General features: G+C 42.0%; 1 protein-coding gene across 1 annotated transcript; it reads right to left on the reverse strand.

Annotated features, from left to right (window-relative positions):
* Window positions 1–482: 482 nt before the first annotated feature.
* atxn1l (ataxin 1-like) lies at window positions 483–10,715 on the reverse strand. The gene is made up of 3 exons (XM_063475778.1): window positions 10,608–10,715; window positions 7,707–8,899; window positions 483–7,117 (listed from the first exon to the last, which is right to left on the reverse strand). The coding sequence occupies exons 2-3, from the start codon at window positions 8,775–8,777 to the stop codon at window positions 5,669–5,671; spliced, it is 2,520 nt and encodes an 839-aa protein (XP_063331848.1). The 5' UTR covers window positions 8,778–8,899; window positions 10,608–10,715; the 3' UTR covers window positions 483–5,668.
* Between the last annotated feature and the right edge of the window lie 140 nt (window positions 10,716–10,855).

Genomic DNA, 10,855 nt, shown 5'->3' on the forward strand with positions numbered 1-10,855 from the left:
CCACTTCTTACAGCTGGTCATGAAAGCTGTATGCTCTGAAAAAAGAACAGTTTAAAAAAAAAAAAAAGTCACGAGTTACCATAACATTCATGGCCATGATGGGATGAGTGCGTGTAAACCTCTGACCACAACTATAATTAAAAGCATTGTTTCACCAAAAGGACTATATATGTATATATATATATGTATATATATATATATAATCCTCTGAGAAGATCTTTTATATACTATTGTAGGTGTATAGAAGCTACAATAAAGAAACTGAAGCCACCAGTTTCTCTAAAATAATAAATGCACAACAGGACTAAGAATCACAGCACACAAGTTGGATAATTGTTTATATTTATATTTGTATATATATTTATATATATATATATATTATATTGTGTTTACTTAACAAACATGATAAATGCAATGTCTCCAAGTTAGCTGTAACAATAAAAATACAATATCTTTGTGTCCTTAAAGTACATAGAATTAAAACAGCAAAACAAATCAAAACAAAAAAAAAACAAACCAAAAACCGCTCTAAGTAGTTCACAGAGAGGTACAAATATACAGTACAAATCTATTTTATTCAAAAAGGATACAAATAAAAACGCAACAAAATAGAGATAGTAATGCTTTGTTAAAGTCAGGTAGGTGTAGGGTATTCTAAGGGAGCACTTTGGGTCGACAACTCTAAGGCTTCTGATTAAGATCAATACATATTGGTACGGCCATACGATATTAAAACTCACTATACAAAGTTCATACAACCTGGATTATACTTGAGGATTGAATGTTACATTTACATAATTGCATATATTTTGCAGATTTAGGCATTTAAAAAAGATGCTGTTTTTTGTTTTGTTTTTAGTTATGCGTCACATAAAAAGCAGTGTCACCGTGTGCAGAAGGAAAAAAAAATAGTACAAAGTCATATCTGAAAATACACAGACTTTTTAAAACTTTTAACCGTTCTCATTTCTCCTGATTTAATTCGACATCAGCGACACCAAAACCGTCCTAAATTCACCTTTGCAGTTCAATACTGGATCAACAGGAAGTAGTTCACATAGAAATCCCATCAAGCAACGCCACAAAACATTGAAGAAAAAAAAATAGTCACATTACCACCGATAGAAAAGTTTTGGCTTTATGCAGCCTTTCTCACTTATCCAAACCCGCCTCTGCTGTTCAGACTGTCAGAGCACAAAACACCAAACACCACCCATTAATTCCTAAGGAGGAAAGAAAAAAAACCCTACAAATTCTGTGCAACAACAATAAAAACAACTGTGCATCTGTCTATGCATGTGAGGAATTAATAGATTGCCCTCCTTTTGCTGTCTTGTGTACAAAAAAAGTGCAGAGAAAAGCCTCCTTTCCATTCCCACATATTGGGAAAAAAATGATAAAGGATCTAAATGTTAAATATGAGCCTAAAGAATCTATTAAAAACTAAAAACGGAATAGGAAATGAGTTTAAAAAGAAAAATTAAACCAAACCAAAACGTTCATGTCCCAAAGAAAGCCCACAGTCAACCTTTGAGACATCTAAATATGAATGTTTGTCATTTCTGATTCACTCTTATTCAACCTGAAACGGGGACGCTGAGCCTACCTGGAGCATCGTTTAAATTTCACACATTGTACAAAGCAGAATTTAAGGCATTAACGACAAGCATCATCGAAGCTATCTATACAAAAAATACAGCTATCTACAGAAACGCACAACCTGTGATTTCTCCGTGATTTTTTTGTGTGCTTTACATTTTGAAACTCTTCAAACTACCAACAGATTTCAAACACTGTAATGGAGGACATTTAGTGCAATTACTTACAGCAACAGACGATCAGTGATGTGGATCATTAGACATCTTTATTTGAGTGGATACTTCCCAAAAGCAGAGGGGGAAAAGAAAAGTCACAGGTGGCACTGCTCGCACCATTTAAATGTCGTCAATTGAATTCTGACCTTACACATAATGCTGAAGCAGCAATCGTGCCATGGTAACGCAGGACGAATGCATTGCTATTTGGCAAAGTGTGTGGCGTCGCAGGACAATAAACATCGATGAGAATCACTGAGCATAAAATACAAAGTGGTAAAGCAAAACACTGCTTAGATTCCTATTAGAAGAGTCATTTAAAGCAAAAATTAGCGTAAAACGACTGCATCCGCCGACCTGCCCCGCTGCTTCAGAGAGCCGTACTTAAGACAATGAAGGGTACAATACTGAGGTTACTGCATAGAGAAGACTACGTGAAATGTTTTCAGGTATTGTGTATATTGCTTACAGGATGAAAAACTCCAATCAGATGATCAGATATAAAAAAAAAAAGAAAAAAAAAAGTCTGGGTTCACATGTTTGCTAGTTTGACTAACCTGTCCATATCAAGTCTGACAGAGTTATTAGTTGAAATCTTTCCTCCTGTCCACACCGGCTGTAAAAAGATTCATTTCAGGCCTACACTGACACTTAAGTGGGATGTGAGGGCAGCAGGCAAAACAGAGACATCCAGACTTGGCTCTCCCTGGCCAGCTCTTCTGGAAGGACAGTAAGGGTTTTCCGAGTAGGACACACCTGGACCTTACCAAGAATGCAGGAGACATCTTGACCACATGTCCGAACAACCTGAACTTCGTCCTTTCAGCGTCGATGAGTAGCAGCTCTACTCTGTGCCCTTTCTAAAAAACCAAACTCCTCACCCTGTCTCTAAAGGCTGAGCCCCAGCACTCTTTAGAAGAAGCTCATCTCTACTGCGTGTACCCACAGTCTCACTCTTTCGGTCCTTCTCCACAACTTGACGTCTTCAGGAGTCTGACTTTCACAAATCATAATGTGTATCTCCAACAAGCATGATATGCGGGTGTTAGGATAACCTTTTTTTTTTTTTTAAAGAAAGAAAAGAAATACTGACATATTATTAATACACACTTGATAATATCAAATAACTGTCTAACAGTTATAGTTACAGGTTTTGTTTTCCACATCCCTACAATTGTTAATACTTTTCGGAAAGAAACTGCACACGCAATAAACTAAATTATTATTTTTATAGATATGGCACGACTGTTACATTTTAAACTTCTAAAAGTGATTTTAATGTGCGACTTTGCCATATGACTCCTGAAGCTCAATATTACTGTTACACAACACTGCATTGAAAGACCGCTGTAGCTTTGAGGGAATCTTTATACAAGCAAGAATGGATAGGAGGAATAAGTAATATGTGTGCATGAGAGAAAGAAAAATGTGAACCCATCCTTTAAAACTGCTCAGGCTCAATCTCATGACCCCTTCTATCTGCTGATAGAAGTTCAGTGAATCACGAGGATATAAGGGAAACACACAACAGTGTCTGGACCTCACAAACAAACTAGTCCATAACAGCACAGACACTTCAGCCAGACATGACAATAACAACCACACAACTGATGCTGCTGTCTGAACACGTCGAATTAAAAGATACATGAAATATTCCTAAGTAACTTGCCAAAGGTAAGTCCAGATATCTATGGCAAAAGAAGTACTTTCTGATGGGAATGTCTGAATGAGGAATGTCGTCTGATTACGATTTTATGTATGGTCTAATTGCACTTATTTTTAATTACACTCTTTTTGGATTCTTTTTTTTTCTCCTGTAAGAAAGACAAAGGAAGAAACTGCAGCATTTATGTCGGCTAATTTGTAAACAGATTTAGAAACGCAAGTCAGTTTTTTTTTTCCTCTCGCCACAAAACCCCAACAACGATACTTTAAACCTATTCCCTTCATTAAAAAAATAAACTACTGTACTGTGATTCCTATTTAAAGGTCAGTATGAAATAAATGTGACATCTGCTATGTGCAACACAAGACAATCTTAGGAACCACTGGATAAAGGACACCCTAGTATCAATGCAAAACGTACACTTTAAAGGTTAAAAAAAAAGTTGATGATGATTGTGATTTCATTAGAGCCGGGCATCTCTTGGATGTGCACTTCAGTAAATCCATTAAAAAAATTAAAAAAACATCAGTGAAGTGAGAAATCCAGGTTCGGACAATGACTTCTTGAGAAAATATCCAAAGGCTTTGTTTGTGCAGGATTGCTAAATTAATGAAAATGAGCACTAAAAAGAGTGCATCGCCTTTGGGAGTCAAGGGATGAGAGGGTGAGATCTCACACTGCACATTTATCGAGATTTACCACGCCCCACAAGAAGTTCCTGGGAGAGGGCAATACGGATCAGTAAAGCCACATAGCATAAAAATAACTATTGCTTTAATCTGGTTACTGAGCAAGTCAAGTTTAGAACATCACGGCTCCACTCATATACAGAAAAAACTACTACACCCTCCAACTCCGGGCTCCTGGGCTGTAGGTGGCAGTGCAGCCAGCAAAGTAAAAAGGGAAACACCTTGCTGGCGCATTCCCACAGGTGGCTTTAGTGATGACCAGCCGGTGCCTCCTCCTTAATTACAAAGTTCACAAGAGAAAACTAAATTCCCCAGTCTGGTTGTGAAAGCTCTGAGGTAAACTGAGGAGAGGAGGCCATGACTTTGGAAGGGAAATTAAATCATTTAACTAATGTAAAAGGTCGTGCAACAAATTCCTATGAGCAAGGACTTGGTGACAGTAGTGAGAAGAAGCCTGACAAAACCCAGCTGAGGGGCGTGGCCATCTGTCTCGACCAGTTTGGGTGATGAGGAAGTGAAGAGAGAAGTAAAATGATTCCCTACATGGGGGAAAGTTAATAGTGGAATGCGTGACATCACTTATTATTTCTGTAAATCTACGTTGGAGCCATCAACCTAAATCTGAGAGCATGATGGTGAATGGCTTTTGGAGAAGGAGAAATTGATTGCTGAACAAACAAGCTGATTGATTTATCACTATTTCAGTGTAAGACAAGTGGGACATACCACACTTGGCCTGAGACGAGATCTTTGCAGAAATGAGAGAGGGGAGAGAGTATCTCTGCTGACAGCAGAAGTTTCAGACTCCTGCAGGAGAAGAATAATGTAACATACACTGACAGCATCAACAGTGCCAACATCACCAAAGGAGCTGCTGATATCAGCAACTCTACTCTATTTTTTTTTTTTTTTTGGGGGGGGGGGGGGGGGTGCTTTTCATAGAAATAGGATCTTAGCAGTGAAGCAGATTAAAGATCCCTGGCGGTGATCTTTCTAATAGATCACGACCTGCAGAGTTGGTAGTTTCACTGCGATACACATGTATTCTTTTTCTGTAGTCTGTGTTCTTCTGAAGAGACGGTCTGGTCAAAAAGGAAACTAGAGTGTTTTGAATGCAATGGAAACCTCCAAGTATGGTTAAGAGGAAGTGGAGACGGAGGAGGGAGGGAGGAAGAGAAATGCAGCGTATAAGGACTCTATGGTAGGCATTTCTTCAGCTACATACTTTCTACTCCACTTTTCATGCCCCCCCCCCCCCTCCCATGAACTCAGCTGGCTGGAGACCGAAAGGTCTGCATCTTTTGGCTGAGTGGCATTCGAACAAAATCAAACTTCTCACCAGACAGACAAAGATCTGGTCATTTTTTTTGTATATTTTAGGTGTGCAAAATCTCAAACATTCTGAGGGTACATTCACACTCTTTTTTTCCTCTTTCTCTCCTTGTCAGACTCATTCTTACTTGTGGCAGTCTCATCTATAGTTGCTACCAAATGTGATGCTACTTCCCTGCATTAGAGCGCCCCTCAATGGACAGTTTGACCTCCTGTGGGATGAAAGAAGGCCTTGTGTGGCTGGAGCTGATTATCTGAGGGCGTGGCCCTTCGTCTCCCTTCATACTGTATCTTCGGAGGCCAGGCGAGGACCAGCGCCTCTGTGAGGCACCTAGTGCAGCCTGCATTGCTCCCATCCCTGCCTCTGCAAAAGCAGAGCCTTCTGTGTGCAAGTGGTAACTGCTCTGGCTCCTTGGATGCTCTCCTGAGGTCCTACTTGGTCTGATGGGCGACTCAGTGCGGCCTACAGCCCCCAGCTGTGTGGCTTCCTCTTTATCGGCCAAATCTTTCTCTCCATCCTTCTGTCTTTCTCTGTGAATGCGGTCCAACCTGAAATGAGATGGCGGCCGTGACTGCTGAGGGGCTGGAGGCCCCATTAGCTGGTGACCAGGTCCTGATGTAGCATTGGCTTTGCTTATAGTCCTGGACAGGTTTTGTTGTTGTTGCGTTTGTGAATGATGGTGCTGTGGTTGCTTCTGTTGTTGTGGAGGAAGCGGTGGCTGCTGCTGCAGGGTGATGGACACACACATGTCACCAACTTGTAGATGATGGCAGGCCAAGCCGTAGAGCTGGGCCGTGCGTTCGGGGCTGCAAGATGACCATCCCTGGCCAAAGACAAAGAAAGGGTGCTCCGGGGGCACATCGATGGTCACTTTGCTCTGCTGCTCCCCCACAGTAAAATGAAGTGACACCAGACCGGGTCTCTGCTGGCTGGCGCGGATGTCCATCACCAAGCTGGAGTCGATTTTAAGCCCTCCGCTCACTTCGGCGCTACGTACAAAATCCTGAGTCTGCAGGTCCTCCACACGCTTCAGCTCCCCAGTAGCCAGCTGAATAATTGCCCCCTTCATGAAGTGCGATGGGTTGCAAGGAGCCGGTGCGGGAGCAAGGCTTGAAGTTAAGGCCTGAGTCGCATCTGCTGTAAGCTGGACTGGAGGCTGCGGGAGAGGCTGCTGCTGAGCTGTGATTGGCTCCACCCTTTCGGAGAGGCACACTCTGGCTGAAGAATCAGAGGCTTTAAAGCTTGGGCTAGGGGAGGCCATGGTGGTAGAGGCATGGCTGGCTGAGGCATCATTAGCCTGTCCCGGGTAGTGTTGCTGTGGTTGCTGATGCGGATGACACTCCAAGGGAATAAGTACCGGTTGCCCATTGGCAAGCATGACAGCGTGGCCCGGCTGTCCTGCTTGCTGCTGGAGGGCGGTGACTCTGTGATCACTGTAACTTGCGTTCTGCGCCGCATACGCCGTTCGGCTGGAAATTACACCTGGACTCTCTCCGTGGACATCTCTGGCTCTGTGGCCACCCTGAGAGAGGTTCAAGGGAGCAAAGGAGACTTCTTTCCGTGCTCCGATAACACTTTGGTTAGAGGAAACCAAACGCCCAACCACCTGCTGCACCTGAGAGTTGAATAAACAAATGAGTAGTTATTTGAACAACTTTTAATTTCACAGAACAATTTAAAAATGGCTTTTGGTATGCTTCCTCACAGCAGCCTGAAGAAACCAAACGTGTAAAATATGAGTGGCTTTTAATTATTGAGTTCCTAAATCTTCAACCTCTCCAACAAGAGATTTCAGGCCAGACAACGACCACAAAATTATTTTTTTTAACTGATGTCAGAAAAGACAGACATCCTAGAGCTTCCTCTGACTTCTTTTACAGAAAGGCTGTAAAATGGTTTGATCTGCATGGACATCATTTCTAGACCCTTCTTCAAAAGTGTTCTCTATTGGTCATGCTCTGCTTGCCATGTTCAAATGTGTGATTTTCTTTGCATCAGGTGACACTTGTGCTTCCCTTCAGTGTACATGTAAAACACAAAACTTAAGTAACATGGAACAATGTCATACACCGTCTTATATCACTCCTGGCTCTTCTTATTTAACTGTTAACTTTGGTTTATTCTTTGTGCCTTAACTTGTAAAGAGGCATTAAATCACCATTTCACTGTTAGAGGTACATTGGAAAGCCATCAGTGTGTCTCACCTCCAGGTCACTGTCCGGAGTGCTGCGCTGACCAGGAGAACTTCTCTCTTCCAGTCTTCGGTTCTGCAGGACTTTGTCTTGGCTGTGCTCCTGTGATGCTGAGCTGGATGCAACCTGTGGTAGACGTGCATTTCTGGCAGTGTAGACCGAGTCTGGTACAACCTCTCTGGCTCCCTGCTCTTTGTCCCCTCCATTCACCTCCAATTCATTCTCCTGCTGGGAACTGTGGCAGTCTCTGACAGCAGTGGCACCCCTTGCTCCCTGAGGGTGGCAGAAGACGGGCATCCCTCGGGAGCTAAGCTCTGTTGCAGGCAGGACTCCAACAGTACCAAGGTGCTGCTGGGCAGCTTGCTCTGAGGGCAGCATCAGTGAGACACCACTGGAAGCTGCAACTTTGGCAAAGGTATGAGCAGCCACCTGTGCCTGAGGAGGTGGAGAAACAACACCTTCTTGTATGACAGATGGGTAGGGAACAAGGTGGGACACAGCATGGGGCTGCGGGATGGTCCCTGAGGGAGAGATTAATGATCCTGGGACAAAACCAGGGGGGAGCGCGTAAGGTACTGCTGCATAAGGGGAACTGACAAACTGGAGAGAAGAATGAGGGATCTGTGCATAACCAAGAGGGGGATAGGGAATGCCAGGATGATGCTGCAGGAGGGGAGAGTGTACAGTATAGGCTGGAGAAATGTGGCTTAACACTGGGTGTAAACTGGTAGGTGAGTAGGTAGCAGATGGAAGGGCCACTTTGTAGAGCATACTGTACTGGTCAACGGGCACTGCTGGTATGCTGTCAGAATTATCCACTCCATAATGAAGCCCTGGCTGAGCTCGCAGCCACTCTCCAGAGGGGGTCCCTCCCTGAGTTTCACTGCTGGATCCACAATTCTGGATGGAAACCACTTCCTCTTCTGCAATACCACCAGCAGCACTGCCAGCTCCGCTGTTAGCCCCTCCAACTGGAACCCCACCTCCCACTGTCCCTCCAGCTCCACTGCTGCTGTTACTTATTGGGAGATCCCTTTTCTTAGGAGGCAGGCACTCCTGATTACGCTCCTGAGCTGGTTTCATTGCTATCCTCAGACAAAGCCAGTAGCTTTATTGTACTGCACAGGAACTGAAACTTGCAAGCCAGTCAGCCCGCACAGGAACCAGTTCTGAAATCACCTGGTTCACCTCATCTACCAAACCACCTGAAAAGAAAAATACAATAAAATAAGACACATAATACTGTCTCATTGCATCAGTGCTTAAAACTTTGATTTGTAGGCTTTATGGTCGGCCACAAGTTGTGTTAGTTTACCCTCAACCACAGAAAGAAAGCACTAAAGCAAACCTCTTATGGTTTCCTTTTTTTGGTCATTCATATATACTAGTAAAGTCACAATGCGCATATTAAACACAACCAGGTTAGGGTATTTGCTGTGGCAATGGCAATTTTATTTATATAGCACATTTATTATATGCAAACTCAATGTGCTTAACACAGAAGACAAAAAATAAATAAATAAAATCCCAGTATAGGTTTGCAATGCATTCAGGAAGTGAAAATGGCAAAATATGATAAAACAATGTCTGAATAAAAGGTTTTTGAGCCTGTTTTTGAATGTATGCATAATTGTACTTGATCTCAGGTGAGCAGGCAGCTTGCTCCAAAGAATAGGATCAGTTTGAGTACAAGCAAAAAAATCTCAGGCTTCAGACTACTCAAAACTCTTGATTTCAAACAGATTTTTCTGCTCTTATCTCTGTTTGACAAGTTCAGTTAGCATAACTTTGAATTATTCAAAGTTACTGTAGTAGAATCGTAAAAGAAAATATGGAGCTAGAAATGGGCAAAAATTAGTCCACTTTGAAAGGTACAGCTATGTTGATCTACGAGCAGAATTTTGTTAATCATCTCTGATCATGTCTATCTGTAGAAGGAAAAATAAACCATTTGACTGGGAAAACAAACCCTTAAGCTGCTTGATATATATATTAACAGTACATACATAGTACTAATACATGAATGCTCATTACTGTTTATTACACACAGACAGCTGTATATAAAACTATAAACATCTTATAACTGACAAAATGTAATTTACTGCCCCATTTTCAAAAATTTAGCATTTGTTTTATATTAACTACTTTTTACAGTCATATTTTAATACAATAACACCACTGCAATTAAGTGCAATACATCCAATTCACACACTCCCTGCCCCCCTCCAGTAAACATTCAAGCTGTTCCATGTCTACTTGAGTAGTATTAAGGTTGGAAATATAACTGTTGCAATGTATATCAGCTTGTTTACTATACAAACACAACCCCATTCTAAAGAGATTAAAACATGCTGACAGATTTTTTGGACAGCTCCTAAAAGGCACATTTGCTAATTTAGCACACATTTAATTTGAAAAAGCTTATATTTAAAAATAAATCAATCAATCAAAGTCCAGAATCCAGACTTCTTTCAGCATAACTATACGGGAAACAATGTGTATTTTCATCTAGAAACATCTATTCAACTAATGCTGTAATAAGTCAAGAGTTTTCTTCCTGTTATCGCTACACTCCAGGGAAATTTGTTTACCGTTAGCTGACTTAGCTAAAGTTAGCTAGCTACTAGAATTCCTACTTTTAAGGAGAAAGAAGTGACAGTGTGACACTTCGCAGTGCAACACCAAGCGTAGCCGACGAGTTTAAATGGTAGCTAAATTTATACGAGGCCACTCGCCTATCGCTATAATTTATCACTGTGCATCAGCCCAGAGGTTCAGGCTAGTTAGCCCCACGGCTAAAGCTAAATGAACTGACTCCAGCCCTGCTCGACTCACATCAGCTCATAACTACGATGGCAGCGCGCGGGGAGCCTCTAATAAACGCCCGTGCTTCGTCTCGACCTGCACACATACCTCCAAATGTCATCGCGAACAGGAGTTTCTTTATTAAAAAGTTGATATTCGGAGGGGACAATTGAAGTAATCAAGGCTCAGGAGTCAAGCCCATTTCGAAGGCCAGCAGAGGCGCTCAACAATGACGTCACTACGTTTACTCCCTTAGATTAGGCGTGCACTACTACCAGCAGAACGAAGTTTTTATCCTACTTGCACATGAAAAATATAATATTACTTTTAATGCTGTGCGAACAGATACTCACAAT

The sequence above is a fragment of the Pelmatolapia mariae genome, linkage group LG1 (genome assembly GCF_036321145.2).
Source record: "Pelmatolapia mariae isolate MD_Pm_ZW linkage group LG1, Pm_UMD_F_2, whole genome shotgun sequence".
NCBI classification, from domain to species: Eukaryota; Metazoa; Chordata; class Actinopteri; order Cichliformes; family Cichlidae; genus Pelmatolapia; species Pelmatolapia mariae.

Coding starts and splice junctions, on each gene's coding strand:
- atxn1l (XM_063475778.1), bottom strand. CDS start 8,777: ATGAAACCAGCTCAGGAGCGTAATCAGGAGTGCCTGCCTCCTAAGAAA. Junction 7,118..7,706: donor CTCCGGACAGTGACCTGGAG/GTGAGACACACT, acceptor TTCAACTCTCAG/GTGCAGCAGGTGGTTGGGCG.